The sequence below is a fragment of the Sciurus vulgaris genome (genome assembly GCF_902686455.1).
Source record: "Sciurus vulgaris genome assembly, chromosome: 1".
NCBI classification, from domain to species: Eukaryota; Metazoa; Chordata; class Mammalia; order Rodentia; family Sciuridae; genus Sciurus; species Sciurus vulgaris.
In genome coordinates this window covers 194,503,276-194,529,762 of record NC_136461.1, presented here as the reverse complement: position 1 = coordinate 194,529,762, position 26,487 = coordinate 194,503,276, and the positions used below count along the sequence as shown (strand labels likewise).

The window sequence follows — 26,487 nt, the reverse complement described above, 5'->3', positions numbered from 1 at the left end:
ACTCAGTTTTAGCAATTTGAACTTTCAGTGAGTAGACTTGGGTGCCAGAGGTAAAGTATTAACTTCATAAAAATTGTTCTGGGCATTCACTCTTTGGCTGAGACACAGGATCTTTCTTTGTGTGTGCTTCTTTGTGTTCAACAGAGACCCCATGCAGGTAAGCATCTGTCTTCTTTCCTGTCAGACCAGTAAAAGGAGTTGATGGCCACCATAGGAAGAGTGAGTTGTGTCCTCAAAGCAAAAACAAGAGTTTGATATAGAGAAAGATAGGAGGAGGTTGGATGTGACCTTTGGGACCCTGGTATTTATGGAATAAGAAGCAGTTAATGGGAATATGAAAACACTGGTTTTAGCACCTTATACTGCTGGCTTTTGGGCTGTTTGGTCCCAAGTGTCAATTTCTGGTTGAATGTCAGTGTCTTTTTTCTGCATATTTGTATTTTTAAATTTTTATTTTTTAAATTGTAACTTGATAATTACAATTGTATATATTTATGGGGAACAAACCAATGCTATAATTTATGAATACAATGTAGAATGATTAAATCAATGTGATTAACACACTGGTCATCTCAAATAACTTACAACTTTCAGCTACCGCAGTAGACTGCATACATTCATATGGCACAGAAGAGAGAAAAAGTACATATTTTAAGGTCATCTAACTGTATTATCCCTTGATGGCCTTTGGACTATCCCATTAGTCCAGAACACGATTTTCATGGTTCTTCTCAGTCATGATCCTGGTAAAGGCAACCCTTGGCAGTGCTGTTAGGCCTTCTCTCAGTGGAGTAGCTTCAAACCCGATGACTTCTTTATGAGAGTCCTGTCCTCCTACCTCATCACCAGATAGCCCTCTGCAGCTCTGCAGAGAGGGTTTCCAAGGACAGCTCCCTGAACTGGTGAACTAATGAGCCCCTCATTCTTCAGGGAACACTTTTATTTCAGACATCAAATCAGAGCATGTATGTGTGTTTTTGTTTGCATGTATGTAATTTCTGTCATAGTTATATGCTTATCGTTTACGCACACATGTGTCAAGAAGGCCAGAGCAAACATTTTGTTCATTGAAATTATTTCCTGAGGATGGATGCTTAGTAACTTCCATATCTGGGCTATTGTGAATCATTCTGCAATGAACATGGGAGAACAGGTATCTCGTTGACATGCTATTTCATGTCCTTTGGATGTGTTCTAAGAAGTGGGACAGCTGGATTGTATGGTGGTCCTAGATGTACCCTTTTGAGGAATCTCCATATGATTTTTCCTACTAACTTTGAGCACCTGTCAACAGTGTTCCAGGGCTTCTCTTTCTCTACCTCTTCGCCAATACCTAATACTTGTCTTTTTATCAATAATCACCCTAGCAGGTGTGAAGTGATATATCATGCAGTTCTCATTTTAATTTCTCTGATGATTGGCAATGTTGAACATTTTAAAATATGGCTGGTCATATAAATAAAGAATGCTACACACAAATACAATGCAAATATAATAATTCAATATTTTATAGTATTGGCCAATTCAAATGAAACTAGAGGATATGATTCCATGTGAAATAAACCAGACATGGAAAGGTAAATACTGTAAGCTGTGACGCGTATTTGCAAACTGTTTTAGTAAGCTTTTTCACTGGTGTGACTAAGAGACCTTAGAGGAGGAAAAGTTTATTTTGGGACTCAAAGTTTCAGAGGTCTTAGTTCATAGACAGTTCTGTTCTTTGCGGCTTGAGGTGAGGCAGAACATCATGGTAGAAGAGTGTGGTGGAGAGATCCAGCTCACATGATGATAAGAAGCAGAGAGAGACTTCATCTTAAGGTACAAAATGTGTACTCCAAAAGCACGCCCCTAGTGACCCACTTCCTCCAGCCACATGCTACTGGCCTTCAGTTACCACTCAATTAATCCCTATCAGGGAATTAATTCACTCCTTGGGTTAAGATTTTCATAACCCATAACACAAACTAAAAATGTTGAATTCATAGAACCAAAATGGAGGTTAATATTCACCAGGCACTGGGGTGTGGTTGGTAAATGGGAAGATATTGGTTAAAGGATACAAATGCAATTATATCAATTCTAGGGATTTGAGGTTCAGCATTTTATGCTTATAGATGTGCAAATTTATTTGAACATGATAATCATTATACAATCATCACACTGTGTACCTTGAATTTGTACAATCTTTGTCAATTAATACTTAAAAAAAAACTATGTCCTGAGGGCTGAGCAGGATTCAATTCATTATATTGCATGTTAACTATAATTTCTAAAAATGGTATAAATTCAGTGGAATTGCATGTTCAGGGACATATCTTCTGGAAAATCTCTGTCATTATGAAATAGAACATGTTGCCTTCAGTGCAGTGAAAATAGTGCAACTTGTTTATGGAGCTTTTTTAAGCAGATAGGGAAAGTAAACTCGTTTAAAAATTAATTCCTGAATGCTTCAATTTTGTAATTTAAAAAGATATTTTATTAATCAGTTAATTCAAGATTGTTTTAAATTATTGTTTCTATCCTGAAAAATCTTTTATTCTTCAGCTGCTACTCCCAGGTTTAAACCATGGCCTTTGACGAACTTCTACAATATGTAGGCAGCGACGGGAAGTTTCAGGTTTTGACAATTATCTTTTTCATGCTTTTAAATATCCTGACGCAACCTCACGATTCCATTGAGAACTTTACAGCAGCCATCCCAGCTCACCACTGTCATGTCCCGCTTCTTGACAAGCCCACATTCAAAGCCAATATCACCATAAACCTGACCACAGAAGCCCTTCTGAGGGTCTCCATCCCGGAGGGCCCAAACCAGAAGCCTGAGCAATGTCGTCGCTTCCTCCAGACTCAGTGGCAACTCTTAGATTCCAATGTTTCAGCCATCAATCATACTGATCCTGAGACAGAGCCCTGCCTGGATGGGTTGATATACGACCAAAGTGTCTTCACCTCCACCATCATTACTAAGGTAAGACGTTAATAGTGGGACAAGGGGCAAATTCCGTGTGGAGGAATGACAGTTTTCAATTGGCATCAATTATCCAAGAATAGGAAAGGGAAGGAGAAACTTACACAAAGGTGTGTGTGTGTGTGTGTGTGTGTGTGTGTGTGTGTGTGTGTCCATTTTCTCCAGACAGATGAGGTTTCAAAGTCAAGGACTGTAGTGTTATACCTTTGACATATACTTTATGGATATTCATTTTTATATTTCCAAAAGCAAGATGGATCACTACTTGCATACGTTTAAAAGAGTGAATTCTCAGAAATCCGATGGTCTAGGTGATCATCTGAGATCTGCCACTCGCAGCTACTTTCTGTTTTATTTTACTGATATTTAATACAAGATGATTTAACCTTTTGGTTTTTTAGGGCAATCCCAAGTTATTAGTGTTATCTTAGCATTATTATTAAAACACAGTTTCCTACACAATGTAATGACTATTTCAGACTAGTAAGGATGATAGGACCATATCTGAAATCTGGCATATAGACATCTTCAACAAAATTTAGCTAGGAGTATTCTAAATTGTTGTCTTTTATATATATATATATATATATATATATATATATATATATATAGGCACTTTTTATATATATATATATAAAATGGGCACTTGAAACATGATGATACATACTGTATATTATACAAAGTATAACCAATTCCTTTTTCAATGAAAGCAGAAATAAGAGAAACTATGTTAAGAGAAGCTACTTTCCTTCACTGTTATCACATGCCCAATCCATGATACATAAGGAAAATACTCGTTTCCGGATCATTTCCAGCCTTGGCTTATTTCAAGTAAATACAAAGTTCCTTCCAATGTGAATCCAATTATTATTAAATGTTAACTCAGAAAAATGGAACATTTCTAATGAATTGAGTTGAAATGTTTATTTAGGTATTTTGTGATTGAAGAAAATGCAATTAATTTATAACCCATTTTATCAGAAGAAGAAATTCCATAGCACTCTCTCCATCTGGGGAATTTAATGAAAATTAGGAACACAAATTTCAGAAATTTTAGCTTTTTACATGCTTTTCATGGTCATCTACTATTCTAGTTCTGTCTTCTCTTTTTAGATACTGAGATGCTGAATTAAGGATAAGTCTCAAGTCTTAGCTTAAATAATTCTGTATATTTTATACACTTTGAAACTAAAAATTAATAGGATAGCCATATGTTTGATATATCCTATTAAAACATTTACTCCCATTATGTTTTTAAGTACAATTTTGAAATAAAACCATTTTCTTCTTTATGCTAATATGTTTGTAATAAAAGTTTTGCATTGATTTATAGAAATCTTCTTAAAAATATGTGATCTTCTGAAAGACAGTTATTGTGGATAGAATAACTGCAGGTTTGGTGTTCACTGTAAGCAAATTCTATGTTAGTTTTGTATTCTTATGTAATATTAAAATTAGCTTGGTGCTATTTACCATAAATATTTTAATATTTTAGTAGAAAAATGTGTAAATAATACTTTGATATAACTCCTGCAAACTGTTTATTCTATAAAGAGTAAAGAGATGACCTGTTGAGAAAGTTAGTTTTCTAAGGTCACAGAGTGAACAAGGAGACTGTGATTCCAGTACTTTCTCTACTTCTGGTCTGTGCTTACATTCATTTGCTTCTGATAAGGTATGAACTTGCATTTAATGAAGGCCTGAGATCCTAGTTTAACCAGGGGATATCAGCTATTAACTTAACAAATGTTAAATATACACTCCGGTGTAATAGGACTTTTGCACTGTTCCAGGTAGCAACAGACCAATTACCCTTCTATCCAGTGGAGCATTCCTTGACACCTTGCTTCAAGATCTTTCATCATATGGCCTCTTGCTATATTCTAATTCATGTAATTTCCTCTCCTTATTACACTGCCTATTGCTTACAGTTGACTTTATTGTCTACTACCCAATGCCACCACCAATAGCGTGATCTTTCCTTTCACCTGTAAATCTACTTGGCACGTTTTCTCCTCTAAAAAGCTCCCTCTCTCTAGTTCCATGGATGCTTACTCAGGTCTCTCTTTAAAGAGTTTTACTTTGTAGGAGCATCTGTTGATCTCTGACATATCCTTTTTTGGGGCTGCGTATTTTTTCCCAGCAGTTACCACCTTTTGTGTCATAGTAGAACTTTCACGGTATGTTCAATTAAGTTGTAGTATCTGGAAATTACTATTATTTTACTCAGTTTGCCTAGCTTTTGGGTTCCCATTTTTAAGCAGAGGATATTTAACATTCTATGACACTATCACCTTTTTTTGCAATTCAGTTACTTTCATGGCATTTTTCTCCTTATTGGTATGTTCTCAGTGAATTAAATAAGTTCATCTTTTTGAGCTTTCCTGTTATTTCACTCATAAGACAAATTGGCTCAAGGAGTCGTGGGCAACACCAAGTTCTCAGAGATGGAGTGTGTGAGAGGCTGTACCACCATCCAGATTGTGGATGCTACTGACTCTTGCTATCTTTTGAGCAGGGTATTTTGACCCACATGGTTTCATCACTGTCTCTGGAAGCATCTGTGCTGTCACTACAATGTCCTAGTTTTGAAAACATATTTTATTTGTGTTCATTCCATTCCATTTTTTTTCTAGCCTTGAAGACTTTTGATTCACTAGACTTCTCAGTCAATCTGTCAGATGTATTTATATTATATAAAACTTTTATCAATTCTTCCTGCTGTTTCTGGATCTCACGGACAGCCACAAAGCCTTCTCAGACCTTTTCTGTATCAGTTCCTGTACTTCCGTGACACAGTGCCTCAGCAGTGCGTCACCAGTATCACCTGTAAAGAGCTTCTTTAAGAAACCTTGTGTCTCTGTGAGATGTACTTCTCTGAAGTTGTTGACTTAGGTTTCCATTGCATCCTCCGCTGAGTGTGGAAAAGGTTGGATGGATGGATGGAAAATATTGTAGAAGACTTGTTGGAAATGCAGTTTGTCTAAACTTTCTTCTTCTCTTGTGCTCTTTCCCATTTGTCTTTCTATTTCCTTAGCCCTTAGGCTTATTGATTGGTTAGTTTGTTTCTATTTGTGCAGAGGGCAGAAATCACACTTGAATCACCTTCTCTTTATACCAGACCATGCATTATATGACAAAGAAAACCCATTTTCCTCGTGGTTGTACAAATAAAAATAATTTTATTTCAAATATGGCTTTTGCTTTGTAGTCACAGTACTAACTAAATCCAATAGCTAATAATTCAAAGGAGAAAACTCTTGCTACTCTCTAAATGGCAAGGGAAGGCCAACTTGTACTATGAACTAAAAGGATAATGAATTTAGCTTTTGCTGAAAGTTGTTATGTTGATGCACTTCTCATGTACATATTGCATTCTGCTTTTGTCACTGAGATTTTAAACTTTATTGCAATACAAATATTGTCTACAGTATTGAGCAACAATAGGTCCACAGATTCTAGTCTAGAGCCTAGAATATAACTATTGTCAATATTAAAGAGTAATTTTTATAATTTTTCACACCAACCATTTACTCACCAATTGTGTTTACGACCTCCTCTTAACTGCCATTTTTTGAAATATTTTTTTATTTTTACAGACAGCATTTTGATTCATTGTACACAAATGGGCTACACCATTTCATTTCTGTGGTTGTACATGATGTAGATTCATACCATTCATGTAATCATGTGTGTATATAGGGTAATGCTGTCTGTTCATTCCATTATCTTTCATACCCCACCTCCTCCCCTCATTTCCCTCTACATAATCTAAAGTTGGTCCAATCTTCTCTCATCTCCACCCCCCACCCCCATTATATATCATCATTTACTTATCAGGGAAAACATTTGACCTTTAGTTTTTTGGGATTGGCTTATTTCACTTAGCATGGATATTCTCCAATTCCATTCATTTCTCTGCAAATGCCATAATATTCTTCTTCTTTATGGCTGAATAGTATTCCATTGTGTATATATACCACAGTTTCTTTATCCATTCATCTGTTGAAGGGCATCTAGGTTGGTTCCACAAGCTGGCTATTGTGAATTGAGCTGCTCTAAATATTGATGTGGCTGCATTACTTTAGTATCTCATTTTAAGTCCTTTGAATGCCATTTTTATTATTGACGTGACACCATTTTCTATTCAATGTTTTCCAGTGGGACTTGGTGTGTGATTATCAGTCATTCAAATACTTCACACAAGCCTTCGCCCAGTTAGGGCACTTGGTGGGCTGTGCTCTCAGTGGCATTGTTTCTGACAGGTGAGAGTTCTCTTCTGAATAAGGTCCAATTTGTAAACCTTCACACACACTTGAAAAGACTCTGTGCACATGTTTATTGATAATTATATATATATATATATATTCAAAGAATATAAGTATTCAAAGGACAGAAACCAAATGATAAATGGATATGACTCAAGGAAATAAAAAATGCTGGAAGACTGAAGTCACTAGCACACGCCAACAGGAGTGAAACTTGAACTGGTCCATAGAGACCTGAAAGTTCCCAGGATGGATGTAGCAGTTAAAAAAAACAAAACAAAACAAAAAAACCCCAAAAACAAAAAACGGGGAGCAAAAATGTTCAAGAAATGTAGACTGAAAAATATGATCGGCAAATAAAGCTCACAAAAGGTAAACAAATAGCCAGTAAGCGGGCTAAGGAACTGAGAAGATACTTCACAGAAGAAGATATTGATCAACAAATATATGAGAAAATATTCAACATCTCTAGTAATTAGAGAAATACAAATCAAAACTATTCTAAAATTTCATCTCACTTCAGTCAGAATGGCAATTGTCAAGGGTACAAGCAACAATAAGTGTTGGTGAGGATGTGGGGAAAGGGTACACTCAAACATTGCTGGTAAGACTGCAAATTGGTGCAACCTCTCGGGAAAGCAGTGTGGAGATTCCTTAGAAAACTTGGAATGGAACCACCATTTGACCCAGCTATCCCACTCCTTGGTTTATACCCAAGGGACATAAAGTCAGCATACTACAGTAATGCAGTTGCATCAATGTTTATAGCAGCTCAATTCACAGTAGCTAAACTGTGGAACCAACTTAGATGCCTTTCAGTAGATGAATGGATAAAGAAACTGTGGTATATATACACAATGGAATATTACTCAACCTGAAAGGAGAATAAAATTTTGATGTTTTCAGATAAATGGATAGAGTTGGAGAATATCATGCTAAATGAAATAAGCCAATCCCCAAAAACCAAAGGTTAAATGTCTCCTCTGACATGTGAATATTGATCCATAATGGAGAAGGAGAAGGCAAGGGAAGAATGGAGGAACTTTGGATTGCGTAGAGGGGAGGGAGAGAGGAGAAGGGAGGGGAAAGGAGGGTGAGAAAGATGGTGGAATGAGATGGACATCATTACGCTGGGTACATGTATGATCACACAAATGGTATGACTCTATGTCAGGTACAACCAGAGAAATGAAGTTGTGCTCAATTCACATACAATGAATCAAAATGCATTCTGCTGTCATGTATAACTAATTAGAACAAATTAAAAAATTGAAAAATAAAAGGAATGAGAAAAAAATGGTAACATTGATAGTTAAGTAGCTAAGTTTTCTGCGAGCCCTGAATTCTCATTTTCTCCTTAAATTTGGAAGTGAGGACAACCAGAAACATTTGATAACTCAAAACACTGATCATGTGCATGCTATCTTTCAAAATGTATGTGGTAGTCTTAAAGTAGTCATTGAGGAAGATTCATTTGTGGGCAGACTCTATAATTTTTATGAAAAGAGGGAAAATTGTAGTACTTTGGTGATTATTCAGAAAACTATGGAGAAAAGTTCTAGAAACAGATTAGAGAAAAGGCTAAGGGAAGGATCCAGGTTAATAATAAGGCAGATTTAAAACAAAAGATTAAGATCAGTCATCTTAATAAGGAAGAAAACAATCCAGTTAATTTGCATAAATATCAAGGGGAGAATTAGAATATAGAGGGGCATTAAAACTTTGAGGGTACTGACTTTGATGGAAACAGGACCAGAAATAGACAAATTATCTGAGTTCTAGTATATCTGAAATAAACAAATATGCAAATCAACGATAACCTTCACAGATATTAATATTATACAGAGGGTGGACAAGATATCAGATCTATAAACAATCACCTGCACATTGGGATAAGTGTTGCAATATAAATGGGAAAGGACTAGGATTTACTGTAAAGCAAGTGAGAAGCCCACACTGTCTTCATATGCTTCTGACACTTGTGACTCTTGTCTGTAAAATGGAGATGATAAATTTCAAATATTTATAGTTTCCCTATCCTTTGCATGAGTTACATGGGTAGTACTTGTAAAGAACTTACAGTGGAGATTACACTTACAATTCTAGGAAGAAAATATATTACTATTGCTCTTATCAATGATGAAGAGACTAGGGTAAGTTTACTTCGGGGGATTGAGAAGAGATCATAACCAGTGAGAAGATTGACTTGCCTGTGTGGCAACATGTTATTTTGCTCTCAGGACAGATACAATGAAAACTTATCTTACTGAAGGATGAAGTTTTAAAATATGCTCATGCATTTTAGCTTGTATTATAAGGCCGGGGATGGAGCTCAGTGGTAGAGGGCTGGCCTGGCATGCATGAAGACTTGGGTTTGATTTCCACCACCACATGAACAAAAAACTCATAATAACTTTTTCTTTTGTGACATTTTTTTTGTGTAAAATTCTTCTGTGAGTCATATTTTTGAAACCTGCATGATATTTTTTAAAGACTACTAAACAGTCTTTTCTTTTTCCCCCCAAAGTTGGTTTGTTGATTTTTGATTGAAGAACTAGAATTACTTGTGTGCCTTGTTTTAAAAACATGAATATATAAAGCATGCTTGAAAAGTAGAATCCACATAGCTTCCTAAGACACTCATAGAATTAAGACTTTTTAGGCATAGATCAATGTGGATTGATATTTTAAATCTAGGGCTCATTCCATAGCAGAGTGAAACAGAATATCACGTGGTACCATCTGCACCTTTATACCTTTTCTGTCTTTAAAAAAAAAATCCCTCTTAATTATTTTGGTAAACATTATGAAAATTCTGCTGTATCAGTGGCATGTAATTAATGACTTGACTCTAATATTTAGGTTAAAAAAAAACCTCAGTTTACTAGTCATTTCTAGATTGACCATTATGAGGGTGACATTATGGTTATTATGGTTATAGTCTTAGAAAACTAGAAACTCAGTTCTGGTGTTCTCCTGGAATGTGCTGATGACATGTACCCATTGGTTGTATTCTTCGTTAACTACTGCTAGGTTTGGACGGAAGCCACTGCTGGTCTTCTGTTGCCTGACCTACGGAATCCTGAGCACCTGCTGTGCCTTCGCTCCCGTCTTCATCATTTATGGTATTTTGAGGTTCCTAACATCTGCCTGCCTGAGTGGTATTCTAAATAACTCTTTAGTATTCAGTAAGTAAGTCTGCCTTGATCTGTGCACATGTGTTACGACATTTTTGCAGTCATCTTTCCCAAATGGTGTTTGAGACCTTATTTGTTTTTTCTTTCATTTAGTTTTAGAAGGGAGCTCACCAAAATGGAAACTAGTGGTTACCACACTCTTTTCATTATCTGGGACTGCTGGTCAGATGTTACTTGCAGGCCTGGCTTACTTTTTCCGGGACTGGCAAATGCTCCAGTTGGTCATTGCCTTGCCCTGCCTCATTCTTTCTCTCTTTGTCTGGTACGTGAACTTTGGTATATACTAAGCCATTTGCTTAAATGATTAGGATACATAAAGGTTTATCTCTACTGAGAAATATAGTGTCATTTATTGCTCTCAGGATCATTTTTAAGTGAAATACTCTCCCACAATACTATTTAAAATTAAAAAGAGAAAACTCAACTATAAGAGAATGAACCCTTCAGTAAATTTATAAAACTAGGTGAATTGGCGGCTTAATATTTTTGCTTTCCCTATCATGTTTTCGCTTGGTTGCTGAGATCCTTCTCAGATCAGTCCACAGATCACCCCTACATCAGAAAGACAGTGGCAGTGTGAGAAGACAGATTCTTTTTTGATTTCTGTTTAGGGGAGTGATAAAATTTCCCAAGTACTTATTTTGAGGTTCATAAATTGTAATCAATCTTCTCAGAGATAAAATACTAGAGATTTTATATTTACTAGAGATCATTTAATAGTGATCAAATAAAGTTTTGATAATATTCAAAACTTTCACGAACATCAGAAAGTTCACACTTAAAAATTGAGAAACTCAGAGTCACTTATGGAGGTGGCTGTAATTCCTGAAATAAAAATATGAAACAGAGAAAGAAAAGAACATTTATATTTTGAATCAGGGAATCTTTACAGCTTACTCAGAAACCAAAAAACAAACAAACAAACAAACAAAAATGCAAAGCATTTTTCTTCCTGTTGCTGCCGTATAGTCATTGAAAATAGGGAGTTGATTAACTCCAGAGGCATCCTTTCTGAACAGTGTTCTGGGAAGATTAGCGCTGTCCATGAATGGACAAGCATCTCTCTGGACTGGAATGTGACATCTCCCTGCAAAATCTCCACCTGTCTCCTTTCAAACAGTGGGATCTCAGAGTCAGTCCGCTGGCTCATGGCAACCGGAAAAACAGAACAAGCATTAAAAGAGCTCCAGAGAATTGCCCGTATAAATGGAAAGAAAGAGGTGGCAAAAAGTCTGACTGCCGAGGTAAGGAAAACCTGGGTAACACTTCTTTTATCACACTTCTCTCCTCCACCAACTGAGGAAAAAAATATTGATATACATAGCCAAGAAATGTAAGAAGTCAGGACAGACCTTGAATTCGATTACTACTACCCTTTGTGTAGACCCAGTATTTGTGGATTTCCAAAATTACTTTAATATTATATTGAGAATTTAAAAAGAATTGACTAGGGACAAATGCACAAGTATTCATCACTGAAGTAAGGGAAGAGTCACAGATGTGTCCCTATTCTTTCTTTCTGATTCTCTGCAGTCAGTATCCATCATTATCATTCTTCTGACAGGACATCTCTGATGATGGATTGATCCAAAGCTTTGCTGACATCTCTCAGAGGAAGTAATATTTGAATTATCCAGGTATCCCCTGAAGGGATTCAGGTCCCTTTAAAAGATATGGACTGAAATCTCAGCAAATTGATTCCAAAAACAGTATTTTAATTACAGTTTATTGCCACAATCCATATTTTCAAGTGGAAAATATATTTTTGTGTGTTTTCTACTCTCATGTCTGCAATAAGTTAGGCTTTTTTAATGCATCCAGTCAGTTTGGGTTCTCTTGATAGATTTATGTGAATGGTTGATCAATTGTAATCATTTCACTCAATTAGGAGAAAAGAAAAAGACCAAAAGGATTAATAGATTCCTGGGGATAATACAGAATATAAAATTTGAACTGGAAAGCCATCCAGTATGATGTATTGGACATATAAGACTCAAATATGCTTGAGAGATGATGGCTGATACACGGAGAGTGAATAAAAAGCTGGATAAGGTCTAATTCCTATGTCCTTGATTCATTTTGAGTTGAGTTTTGTACAGGATGAGAGACAGGGGTTTCATTTCATTTTGCTGCATATGGATTTCCAGTTTTCCCAGCACCATTTGTTGAAGTGGCTATCTTTTTCCATTATATGTTTTTGGCTCCTTTGTCTAGTATGAGATAGCAGTATTTATGTAGGTTTGTTTGTGTGTCTTTGATTCTGTACTATTGGTCTACCTGTCTGTTTTGCTGCCAATACCATGCTGGTTTTGTTACTATTGCTCTGTAGTATTGTTGAAGGACTGATATTGTGATACCTCCTGCTTCACTCTTCCTTCTAAGGATTTCTTCGGTTATTCAAGATCTCTTATTGTTCCAAATGAATTTCACGATTGCTTTCTCTATTTCTATGATGTATGTCATTGGGATTTTAATTGGAATTGCATTGAATCTGTATAGTGCTTTTGGTAGTATGGCCATTTTGACAATATTAATTATAAAAAAAATGAAATTATGGCATTTGCAGGTAAATGAATGGAGTTGCAGAATATCATTCTGAGTGAGATAAGCCAATCCCTAAAACCAAAGGCTGAATGTTTTCTCTGATAAGTGAATGATGATACATAATGGGGGAAGGAGGGGATAGGGAAGAATGGAGGAAGGATGGATTGTATAGAGGGAAGTGGGTGAAGAGGGGTGGAGGAGGAGGAAAAATAATGGACTGAGACAGACATCATTATCCTATGTGCATGTATGATTACACAAACAGTGTGACTCTACTTGGTGAACTACTAGAGAAACGAAAAGTTGTACTCCATTTGTGTATAATGAATCAAGAAAACTCCCTATAGTGGATATTTTCATGAATTCAATATTTCTTGATAAGTCTTAATAAAAAGCTATATATGAATATCCCTGTTCTTGATTACACTATAATGTTTTGAATCTTAAAAGAGGTACACATAACTACTTAGCTAAAAATGTTTACAAATATAGTATAAAATTAGTATATTAATATAAATGGTACTTCTTTAATATGTGAAATCAAATTATAGTACATGTAAAATGAATTAAAATCTAGAATATATAAAAATCTCCAGTAGAATAATAGAAAAAGTTAATTGAAACATTCCCAGTAGTTCACCAGGGAGAAGATTCACCACCATGGACTACAAATTACTTTATGGAATTAATGTAATGCAGGTTTCTTAAGGAGAATTTAATGGTGGTTTTATGATAATCAGGGTTCAGTTATGAGCATCATTTAGCTAATTAGGGCTCTGTCAAAAGGGTACACTAACGATACTTACAAGCAATAAATAATCTTACAATTATTAGATGCATCAGAAAAGGTTTTCCACAACATTTTCTGTCACTTGGGAAGCAGTTTTATAAAATATATAGAGATATGATTTTAAATGTTTATTGAAATACTGATCTTTTTTCAGTGATTTAAATCACTTTATCATTTGTGAGCTGCTTTAAATTTCAGACATGCCAATATGGTTTTGTGAGATAATCATTCTTTCTTTGGTTCCACAGTACAGTGGTGGCAGCATCAGGGAGCAGAAGGAACAATTTTGGAAATAAAAGACCTTTTTCCTGACTCTAAATAGCCTGCTTTTTGATCTCTCTCTATCTCTATCTCTCTCTGTGCATGTGTATGAAGGTTTTGATATCTAATATGAAGGAAGAATTGAGTACCACAAGAGAACCTTCCGGAATAAAAGACGTTGTGTTTAATCCTGTAGTATTCAAGACAGTGTTTTTCATTGGCATTTTAGGGTAAGTGGTTTGCTTTTTCATCTTTGAACACACCTTCAACAGTTGGAACATCATGCTGAGCAATTTGGGGAATGCCTGCTTTAAGGGTGAACATAAAACAACAGAAACAGAAATACAGAGAGAAGTAGGATACGGTAAAGCAATCCGAATGGCATCAAGTTTGTGGAAACGGGCCTATGGGATAGTGGAGATTTATAGAAACCGGAGAAATCAACAGATGAAAAAATATTCAGCATCTCTAGTAATAAGAGAAATGCAAATCAAAACTACCCTAAGATTCCATCTCACCCCAATTAGAATGTCTATTATCAAGAACACAAGCAACAATAGGTGTTGGCCAGGATGTGGGGAAAAAGGTACAATCATACATTGCTGGTGGGGCTGCAAATTAGTGCAGCCACTCAGGAAAGCAATCTGGAGATTCCTTAGAAAACTTGGAATGGAACCACCATTTGACCCAGCCATTCCACTCCTTGGCCTATACCCAAAGGACTTAAAATCAGCACACTACAGTGATGTAGCCACATCAGTGTTCATAGCTGCTCAGTTCACAATAGCCAGATTGTGGAACCAACCTAGATGCCCTTCAATTGATGAATGGATAAGAAACTGTGGTATATATAGACAATGGAATATTACTCAGCCATAAAGAAGAATAAAATTATGGCATTTGCAGGTAAATGGATACAGTTGGAGAATATCATGCTAAATGAGATAAGCCAATTCCCCAAAATCAAAGGCTGAATGATCTCTCTGATAAGCAGATGATAATACATAACGGGGGGTGGGAGGGAGGCAAGAATGGAGGAAGAATGGATTACATAGAGGAAAAAGGAGGGTAGGGAGGGGGAGGGGGAAAGGAAAAATAACAGAATGATACAAACATCCTTATCCTATATACACGTATGATTACACAAATGGTCCGACTCTACTTTGTGTACAACCATAGAAACAAGTTGTACCCCATTTGTGTACAATGAATCAAAATAAGTAAATTAAAAAAAATGAAAAGGCAGATGGAACTTCAGCAAGTTCTACTGAATGAGAGGAAAGAGAAAGCTGGTGTTCAGATGAAGTGTGCCTTCTTATTTTACTGCAAGGTTCTATATTCCTAAGGTTAACAACAGAATATTTTGAATTATATAAATACAAATTCCATTTCAAGTATTGCCAAAGGCTGATTTTGGACCCTATCCCTCTTGGGCATGCAGTGGTTTTGAATGTGCATTTTTTTATTACACTGTATAGTTACATGAGAAAACCTGCATAAAGTGTTGTACTGGAAGTGGTCGACGCATTTTTCCTAAAGGAATAAAGGTTAAAATTGACAGCTTGAACATATGATATGTAGGACTAGCCCAAATGTGAAGATGAGCAAAATGAGAACAAGAGAAGTTACATGACTTTCACAAACACAGGACTGTTACTGTAAACACTTGTGCTGGATCTGGCCGCCCATGACCTGAGCCCATGATTTTATATATGGGTACCATCACTAGAAATGGCTATGTGTTTCCAACACTTATTATCTAATAAATATACACATAAGTATGAATAAACACCCCTCCTTGGCTATTTTAGATCTTCAGTATCTAAATGAAGTAAACAGGTCAAAATGGCCTGGATCAACATGATATTATTCAAAAGGGTTAAAAATTGAAATGTGAAAGGAAAATTATTCTAAACTCTTAAAAAATTTTACCATCATTTTCTAGTACTGTTTAAAAATAATTATGGTCTCCTAAAAACTATAGGCAATTAGAGATAGTTACATCCTATCTTTATAGTAGCCATTTTAAGAATTGGCAAAAAGTACATATTAGGTTAAAAATTACTACAGAGACTATTTTAAATTGTCCTTTTATCCTCATGCTCTGGGAAATAACTCTTCTCTGGGTTGTTCTCTCGGTTGTTCACTTAGATGTATAGATGCATACTAGGCACAAGTCAATGTGATAAGACTCAAATCATAAAGAGAGAAATCTCTCTCTTATCTAGGAAAAAAATATAAAATAGATTTAGAAAACTGAACTCCAAAATATTTTATAATCATAAAAATCATATTCTTATAGAATATAAATTTAGTATAAAGCATAAAATTATATAGATATGCATAATGTAGACATTGCTTATGCATATTATTCTACTCTACTGATTTTAATGAACTATAGTGTTTTGACTTTTTTTTGCTTTTATCGATACATTATACATAATAGTTGGGCTCATTTTGACATAAATCATACATGCATGGAATTTAACTTACTGCAATTTAGTAATTTAAAATAAATAGTCACTAATGTTTTCTTCAAAATTACAGAAAACTGATTTTTAGGTCTTGCTAATTTTTTTTGAATTCCAAAAACATAAGTCAACATTTTTTTAAAGACATGCAAAAATCTAGATAAATATGATGATCTTCTACGAAAAGATGAAATAAATCATTTTCTATTTCTCTTTGGGACTAAAATATTTTTAGTTTTCATTTTGGATCTTGAAATACTCATCTCTAGAACTTAGACCAATTATAGTAGTAGACCAAATGCATTTTGTTTTTGGTAAATTTAGTTCTTTAATTCCTTGCTTGATTCATTGCGACTTTGCTTCATTACTCATTTTTTTAAAGTCTTTCTAACTAAATTCCATTACATTATAAATCCTTCCATTGCATTGCATACTTGAAATATTTTTGTTTTAATCATGTTTGAAGGAAATACAGATTCTGAACACACAAGTGCATACACACACACACACACACACACATAATAAAGTGTATTTATTTCTGAGTATATTGAATGCCTCTGTGCTTTTTCTCCCAGGTGTTCAGCAATATTCAGTTACTATGGCCTCCTGCTGGATGTTGATAATTTGGGGAAAAACATATTTCTGACCCAGTTTCTACTAGGAATAACAGACATGCCCAGCAAATTACTTTCTTATTTTATATTAAAGAATATTAATCGTCGTCCTTCAAGCAGTTTTTCACTCTTTATGTGTGGAGGTTTTATTCTGCTCACTATATTTGTGTCTAAAGGTGAGACTTTTTCAGTGTTTAGAATCTCTTTAGGGATGCATGTCTTTAAACAGGGAATTTCCAAATAAAAATCAATTCACCCTTGTCTAATGCCAAGAAGAGCACTGGAGTCTAATTTTAAAATCTAGGTGCTTTGAGCGTCATGTATTGCTTAATAAATAGAAGTCCACCTTTATGGCTTTCTTGAAACAGGAACTATTATTATACCAGCTTTTATCAGGCACTATATGTTTCTGATGAAGTCATGCTTGGGAACCCTGATAGTAGCAAGATGTGTTTGGCCCCACAGCATCATGTAATTTGTGCTAATGACAAGTCGTTACTTCTAAGACCACTCTAGATGGCATCCAAATTTAGTCACTACAGATAAGTAGGAGTTTACTTGATGAAGAAATACAGGAAGGGGATACAGATGCAGGTAGTTGTGGAGAAATACAGAAAGCAGGAAGAGAAATATGTGTCAAAGGTATTTTGGAAACATTTAGTCATCGTGTTACTTGATTATAAATTTTGAGGAGGTAGGAGACAGATTCAAGAATATATCACTTATATTTTGTTAATAATATGCCATTGAAGTTCTTCACCAATCAGAACTGTAGGTTTCTGTTTGGACAGAAACAGATCCTGCTGTATATTTATAGCATTCAATGTATTTAAAGAAGGTAAAGCTAGAGTCACAGGCCATGGTTAATCTTAAATGGGAGGAAATTAAGGACTGAAGAAGGGCAGTACCCTTAGGAACAAAAAAAAAAAAAAAAAAAAAAACAACAACAGGGTATAGAGTCAAGACATATTCTGGAGATAAATTCCCAAATCTTGGGAATTCCCTGGAAATAAAGGATGAGAAGAAAAAAAAATCATTTAGTCAAGATGATTTTCATGTTTCTGACAAAGGTACCTAGTGAAACTGCATTTTAAAAATGGAGGGAAGGGACATAATTTGGCAAAAGTTAGAAGTTGGAGTTTATGGTTTTTTTTTTTTATTCATTGTACACAAATGGAGTATAACTATCATTTCTTTGGTTGTACTTGAAGTAGAGTCATACCATTTGCGTATTCATACATGCACATAGGGTAATGATGTTTGTCTCATTCTATTATCTTTCCTTCCCCTGCCCTCTTCCCACCCTTCATTTCCCTTTACACAATCCATCCTTCCTTCTTCCATTCTTCCCTTATGACCCACCATCCCCACCATGTATCATCATCCACTTATCAGAGAAAACATTTGGCCTTTGGTTTTGTGGGATTGGCTTATTCCCCAACTCCATTCATTTACCAGCAAATGTCATAATTTTAATTCTTCTTTATGGCCACATATTGTTCCAATGTGTATATATACCACAGTTTCTTACCCAAAGGATTTACAATCAGCATACTACAGTGACACAGCCACATCAATGTTCATAGCAGCTCAATTCACAATAGCTAGATTGTGGAACCAACCTAGATGCCCTTCACAGATGAATGGATGGAGTTTATCATTGTTAACATGCTTTGTCTGTGCTAACAATTTCAGTTTAAGTGGTTGTTATACAAAACAATGTAAACAGAGAAAGAAAACTGTTTTTTATGCTCAAGGCAGTGGGGGCTTTAGATTTGTATTCTAAGTACCCATAAGTAAATTCTGAGTATACTGTCTTATTTCTGTTATCATTGTTATTTGTATACCTCCACCCCCATTAACTATCATCCCTATAGAGCAAACTCTCACCCCACCACCCTCCAGCTCTGCTTATTTCCTAACTAGTCCCACCAGTGCTTTCTCTGTAGTGCAGGCTAGGTATCTGAAATGTCTAGAGATCCTGCTGTGCCCCCCTTGAACTTCTCCGTAGCCAGTCTCTTCTTTATGTGGACATTTTATAAACTATTCTCTTAAGAGAGTCCCTGTGAGCTAGTGTTTTACATTTTAGTTCACTCTTTAAAAAACTGAAGGTATGTGGGAGTAATTCTCTTTCTCAGAAAAGACCGTCCAGATGCTTTTCTACTCTAGTTTACAAAGTCCCACTTACTCTCTGGTCTTGACTTTTCATGTCACTTCATCCAGAAAGCCTTTCTCCCAGCCCAGTTTTGAGTTGAGCATCTTTCTTGTGCCCCACACATTTTAAAACTTCTCACCGTTGAGCGTCCTATACCATCACCTCTGTATTTTTTCTTTTTTTCCCCTCTACTTGAATATAAACTCCTTTGGGACTGGGTTTTATCCTATTAAATAACATTACCAGAATCTACTGTTTTTCTTGCATGCATTGTGAATAAAAGACCTAATTAAGGATGGGTGGATGTATACATAGATGGTCTTAATAAGTAGCTGGTTATTGAAGGTGTCATCTAAGTTGAGTCACTACACGTAAGTGGGGGTTTACTTGGTGAAGAAGGACAGAAAGTTTGCACCAGAAAGAGTGTAAGAACAGTGAACATGAAGTGTACTCTTTTGAGAAAAATTTAAGTGCACACTATCTTATTGCAAGCTTTGGAAAACACCCTGTTGGGCAGGTCGCTGGAACTTCCTCAGCTTTGTCACTGCAACCTGATGACCCTGGAGCAGCTCCCTGTACCCACCTGCTCATTCCCTGGCAGCCGTCGTTCTGTTGTTGACTTCTATACTTGTAACAATTTTTGATTTCTAATATATGAGGAATCACACAGAACTTGTCTTTCTTCACTGATTCATTTCACCTAGCATGATGTCTTCCAAGTCCGTCCACAATGTCCCAAAAGGGAGAATTTCCTTCTTTTATTTTAAGGCTGAATATCACTTCATTATATTCATATACTATATATACATATTTTTTGTTTGGTATCTGTATCTAGATATTTGGGTTGTTTCCATATTAGGGCTGTTGTAAATAATACTGCAATGGACCTAGGAGGGCAGATAGCTCTTCAAGGTTTTCATTTTGATTCTTTTGAATATATCCTCAGATATGAGATGATTGGATCTTGTGATATTTCTTTTTTTTTTTTTTTATAAAACCTATACATTATTTTCCATAGCTGCAGTACCATTTTTCATTCCTTCAACAGAGCACAGAGGTTTCTTTTTCCCAATGTCCTCGCCAAAACTTATCTTTTTTGTTTTAAGAATTGCCATCTTAATCGGTGGGAGGCAATGTCTCACTGGGGTTTGCAGTTCACACATGACCGGTAATATTAATCATGTCTACATATACCTGTTGACCATTTGTACGTCTCCTTTGGAGAAATGTCTATTGAATTCCTTTGCCCATTTTTAAAACAGGTTATTTGATTTCTTTTTTTTTTTTTCCTTTTTGGTAATTCAGTTTTAGGAGTTCCTTACATATTTTGAAAATTAACTCCTCAGATCTATGATTTGCAGTTATTATCTTCTGTCCTGTGGCTTACTTTTTCACTGCTGAATTTTCCTTTGCTGTGCAGCAGTTTTTTCTTTTTAACGTGAGAGACTTTGCCTCATGTTTTCTTCCAGCACTTGTACAGTTTCAGGTTTAAGTCTTCAATTCAGTTTAGGAAGCTTTGTATGTAATGTGAGAGAGTATGATCTCTGCCATTCCTCTTTCTTATGCTGTCTTACCATCTGTTTTCCAGCTGATTTGTTCAATGAAAGCCAAAGTCTTGAGCTTAGCTGGTAGATGTTACAAGCAGACCAAAGTATTCTCCCCCAGTCCTTTAAAGCAAAGTTTGATTCCAGATAATTGCCTAGCGGTAAATATTTATGAAATATTTGTAAGAAAAATGAATGAAAAAGTAAATAAATGTTGACACAACCCAATATTTTCCCCCAAATATTGTTCACAGAGATGCATGTCCTGCGCCTCATTCTTTTCCTGTTGGGGAAATCATCTGTTTCAGTCTTTATGTCCATAATGTTAATCTTTACCCATGAGCTCTCACCAACAGTACTGAGGTAAGAAAGGAAATTGCAAACATTCCATCTTGAGAATCTTTGTTGAATACTGCTGGAAGCTTCTAGAAAATTTAAATGAGTAAGTATAATTCATTTAAAAAGTTACTTCAGTGAATTTTCAGAAGAGAATAATTGACTGACTACCCTTGGCACATAGTTTATCAGATCAAATGATTCTGCAACATTTTGCCAACTCTCTCCAAATTACCATATATCCAAAACTCCTAGCCATACAGAGTTTTTAGAGTAGAGTCATGATTGTCTTCCCAACCTAACCCCTTTAGCGTTAGAATAATAACCTACCTGAGCCTATTTCACAACTTCTTTGGTGGCTCCAAGAGCATTTTTGTGCAAATTAGAAAAAAGGTGCACCTTTCTAAAGTCACTTTCATCTGCAAAAACAAAATACTGCATAGTAATAAATGGGCAAAAGTATAACACTGGATCTAGTATTGCACACATCCTTACTTATAGACCTGTGTCTGCCATGAGTAGAACTTCCTGTTCAAGACAGACTTTTCCATACAGACTCTTATCCATTATGCTTATTTGCCAAGCCCAATACTTATCTTAATATCACTCACTAGTGTGTTCTCAATCCTTGAAGGAAAATACTTCCTAAATTATTTCTTTTTTGGGGTGGGTGGAATACTGGGGATTGAACTCAGGGGTACTTGATCACTGAGCTCCATCCCCAGCCCTTTTTTATATTTTATTTAGAGACTGGGTCTCACTGAATTGCTTAGTGCCTGGCTTTTGCTAAGGCTGGCTTTGAACTCATAACCTACCTGCCTCAGTCTCCTGAACAGCTGAGATTACAGGCATGTGCCACCACTTCCTAAATTATTTCTAACTTTAATATAGAACCTTGAATCCTTTTCATAATCTAATATATTTAAAATGAAATAGCAGAATTTCAGACAATATGGCAAAGAAAACATGAAAAATAGCTATTTTAGCTATTTCTTTGGAAAACATTTTAAAACATTGCTTGTTCAATTATTTATTTATTTTACTGCAGATCTTTGGTTTAATTTTTCTGTTAATGCCACACTATTTCATTTAACCAGGGAAGACTCTTTTTTTACAGTTACCAAGTACTACATGCTTTTCGAAAACTCTTTATCATCAATTACCACTTCATGTATTTCTATCCATCTGAGAAAAATATCTTCTGCAGAAATGTGATCTTACATATCTTAAGAGATTCTATTTCCTTAGACCAGAGGACATACCATGTTTCTCCTTTTTTGTAGAGGACTTACTGAAATTCTTAGCATGATATATACTATCAATCATCAGACAAAATATGATGACAAGCATAAATCATTGGGGTTGCACAAAAATTAACTTTTGAAACAACATACTTTGGTATGATGTAACATACAGAAAGCTGTACATACTTAACATATTTGACTTTATGAGTTTGGGGATAATTATACTTCCATACATTGATGATCATCATAAAGACCACAAACATATCCATCACATTCCCAAATTTCCTCCTGCTTTTTGTTATCATTATTATTGCATCTGGCAATAACATGTAACATAAGTATACAGTACAGTATTTTTGGCTGTAGTCAGTGGGCTGTACAGTAGATATGGAGAACTGAATTATCTTGTGTGACTGAAACCTTGTACATCATCTTGTACATCATCTTGTCACCTACCTGGGCATGCTCCTGAGTGTCCTGATGGTCTTGTCCAATTTTCTGTATCTTTTCAAGACTCAGTTTCATCCTTTATAAAATAAAGCCCATAAAATATGCCCACTTATCAGAATAGAGATTTTTGTGGATATTCTAAGAAAATATATGTGAAATGGCTACTTTACCCAGTTTTCTGTAAAGAAATAAAATGTTAATATAACTTGAACTAGCAGTTGTTGAAATCATTGAGAAAATTCCTTTAATTTTAAAAAGGTTATTTCCTGCAATGAATGGTCCTTCAAAATTATCAATATCTATAAGAAAAATTTCCATCATTCAAATATTTCTATAAAATACCTAATGTTTCTTTCCAATATTCATATAGAAATTTACAATGAATGTTCACATATATTATGTAGGGTGGCCAGATTTAGTTGAGAAAGGAAAGAAAAAGAAAGAAGAAGAGATAGAGAAAGAATGAAAGAAAGAGAAAGAAAAGGAAAGAAGAAATAAAGGAAGGAAGAAAGAAAGAAAGACTACTGGGCAACTAAGTAAATTTAAATTTCAGATAGGTAACATATTCTTGAGCACAAATGAACACGTCAGTAAGTAAATATTTCCTGATTCCTGCTTATAGTAAAACATTATTGTTACTTTTCTGAAATTTGGATTTAACTTATCTTGTTTTTTATCAGATAACCCCATTTTGCACTTTATAACCTTTGAATTAGTGCATGTTTTCTTCATTTTACAGCTGAACCATCTCCAAATCACATATAAGATGTATTCTGTACAAAACATAGAAATGTAACTTTAAATTACTTACAGGGTGACTGAAAAAAAAAACCAGTTATGTCAAAAATGGGGAAAAATGCTTTATAAGGATCAGTTAGCAAGAATTGAGGATGTGCACACACGCATTGACTGCAGGGAAAACCCACTTTGGCTCTGGGTGGTTTAAGTAAGCTGCACTGAAAAATGATGTGCATGAGCTAGAATTTGAAAATGGGACTGCATTCACAGATTCAAACTTTTTCAGACAATATTTTCTCTCTTTGAAGGTCGACAATGCAGGGCATTCTCTTTTTCCTTGCTAGAGCAGCAGCGACATTTTCTGCGTTAGTACTTTCAACTAGGATCTATTTTGTCCATCTTCCGACGATTCTCTATGCAGCCATTCCCATGGCAGTGTCAGTATTTGTCTACTTTCTGCCAGAGTCCTTTAATCTTCCACTTATTGACACCATCGAGGACATGGAGAAAAGGTAAGCTCCTCTGTAGTCCCTTGTGTGAAGCTAGACTGTATAATTATGACACGATTTGACAGAATATTGAAGACTACTATGCATTCCAGTACATAAGACAAAAGAATAGAACATTTCATTTAGTTTTGCTAATTTCCTGTGTGGGGATACATGTAGACATTTTATAAGCTATACACCTGTGATTTGCACTTACAATAATTTTATCTTCACTGTACAAATATGTAATATTATTGTGCAGAGATGAGATATTATCTAATATTCTTATATAATTTTACTATTTACAAAGTGCTTTCATAAACATCAGGTCATATAATCTTTGATTTAAAATTTATTGTTCCTATACTACATGTGAGAAAATTGAAGATTTAAAGGATTAAATAAAACTTAATAGGCAAAGCCCATACTCAGGTTAGTAGGAACACTTGACTGAGTTTATAGGAACAACTCCATTTTAAAATAAATAATAAATTTGGGGGTGAAGATTGATACTGGTATTATCCCCTTAAATATTTTTCTATTACCACTTAAATAATTCATAACATTGAACTCACAAAAATACATAGTTTATTTCTTCTTAGTTCCCCAATGAAAAACCTCAAGTTTCTAGTCTCAAACTTTGATAATCCAGATCCAGATATATGATGAGAAGCATGTATATGCAAAAAATGTAAACAGGACATGAATTTGGAAACAAACCTTGCAAAAATTCATATTTTATCCATCCATTGCCCATGCAAATATCTCAAGTTTTTCCTCCAGATAAACTATATAGCATCTAAAGGCAATCTATGGATGGAAAGTATGTTATCATCTCCAGATTATCGATAGGTTTCCAGAGAAGTTTACTTCTTGTTCTGTTTAGAACACTGATAAAAGATTCATGTATTTCTTTCCTAGCCTATGTTCTAACATTTGAAGTCCTGTGATGTGGGGATCTCTCAGCCATGTCCCCTGTGGGTGAGAAAAGGGTTAACTACCAGAGCATGATGTTGGCTATAAATCAATCAATTACCCATAAATGTATCTAATCAATAAAAACATAATAGCCAATACTCCTTTTAAATGAGAGGGGGCATGATGGGTCTGACCATACCAGTTCTGGTATCTAACAACATGGAGTAGCCCAACTCTCCTTTATTTATAATCATACAGGTAAAGCAGGTCAAGACTGGGAGGAGCTCCTTCCATGATGAACAGGATGGGGTAGAGTTAGGCGAGTCATTTTCCCAGGGGAACTCTCACAGAGCAAGACAGGGTACCGCTCCCACACAGTGCCATATACTTCCTGGCAATCTGGGACATTCCTCTGTGGTAGCCAGTTCCTAAAAACCAGACCTCTGTGTCACATGGCTCAACCTAGTCTGAATCTACTAAATAAGGATGGCTCCCCACACTATGGCTAACCTTAGAAGGCTCTTGTAACTTCGTCATTGGAAAGTAGTTTGGTTTTGCCTAATTAAAACTAGAAAGAACCCTACTTTACCAAAATGCTCTAAAGAAGCTGGTGTTCCAAGCAACCCGTTAGGGAAATGCTGAGATAATGGCTAAAGTTTGCTAAGGGGAGACTTGTCTTCAACCAGAGTCACTTCAGCAGTCCCAGTTTTTGATCAGTTTTCTCTTGAAGACGGAATCAGTGCTTCATGATCTGTCATATGTAATTTCATGGAACAGGTGATCTTCATTGAGTGGAAATAATACTTCCCTGATATGCTGAAGGTAAAATAGTATAGAATTAGAAGTGAAAAGTTCTTGGATTTTAATTCCAAATCTGCTTTTAAGTGTGCAAACTGGGTAGATTACAAGAGGCCTCAGAGCCTCTTATTGGTCATCTTTAAAACAATCATGCTAATTTAGTGCTGCTTGCTCAAAGGATGGTAAGAAGTAACCATGAATATGTAAGAGAGGCACAAACTTTAATGAAATACAAACCAAAGTTTATTTTTTGTTTTTGCGAGATCCATTATGGCCACTCATCTGTTTTTATTTTGTTTCCTTGATTACAGGTACAAGTTTAGAAACAAGGACACCCAAACCAAACAAAGAAAAGACCTCTTGGCAACCAGTGAGTGCTAAGGAGACCAAACACATCCAGAGTGGAAGAGATTCATATATTTTCAGATAATACCAAGCAATGTTTTGATTTTTTTGTTCCTTTCTGTAACTGTGACCTTTGATGGACGTTCACTAATATAGTTATTAAATATTGAATCATAAAAATAATCCTTCAGCGAACAAAGCATAATGTAGATCTGAAACTTAAGGCATCACTGAATGTTGAAGATAAGGTTCCTCCCATTAAAAAATGGGAAATAAATTGATGCAATAGAAAATTTGTCTTAGAATTAAATGGAAAAGGATCTGAAATTGGACATTGAAGACAAAGTGTCTAAGAAAA

The 26,487-nt window shown here is 35.4% G+C and overlaps 1 protein-coding gene across 2 annotated transcripts; it reads left to right on the top strand.

Annotated features, from left to right (window-relative positions):
• On the top strand, positions 1-26,487 carry LOC306663691 (solute carrier family 22 member 22-like). 2 transcript variants are annotated; one of them, XM_079144228.1, is made up of 11 exons: positions 1-157; positions 2,558-2,968; positions 7,130-7,233; positions 10,270-10,424; positions 10,527-10,695; positions 11,554-11,677; positions 14,143-14,258; positions 17,075-17,289; positions 21,067-21,175; positions 23,889-24,092; positions 26,096-26,487. In XM_079144228.1, the coding sequence occupies exons 2-11, from the start codon at positions 2,567-2,569 to the stop codon at positions 26,163-26,165; spliced, it is 1,668 nt and encodes a 555-aa protein (XP_079000354.1). In that variant the 5' UTR covers positions 1-157; positions 2,558-2,566; the 3' UTR covers positions 26,166-26,487. The 2 variants fall into 2 exon arrangements, with proteins under 2 accessions (XP_079000354.1, XP_079000355.1); XM_079144229.1 differs by lacking the exon at positions 1-157 and adding an exon at positions 1,182-1,818.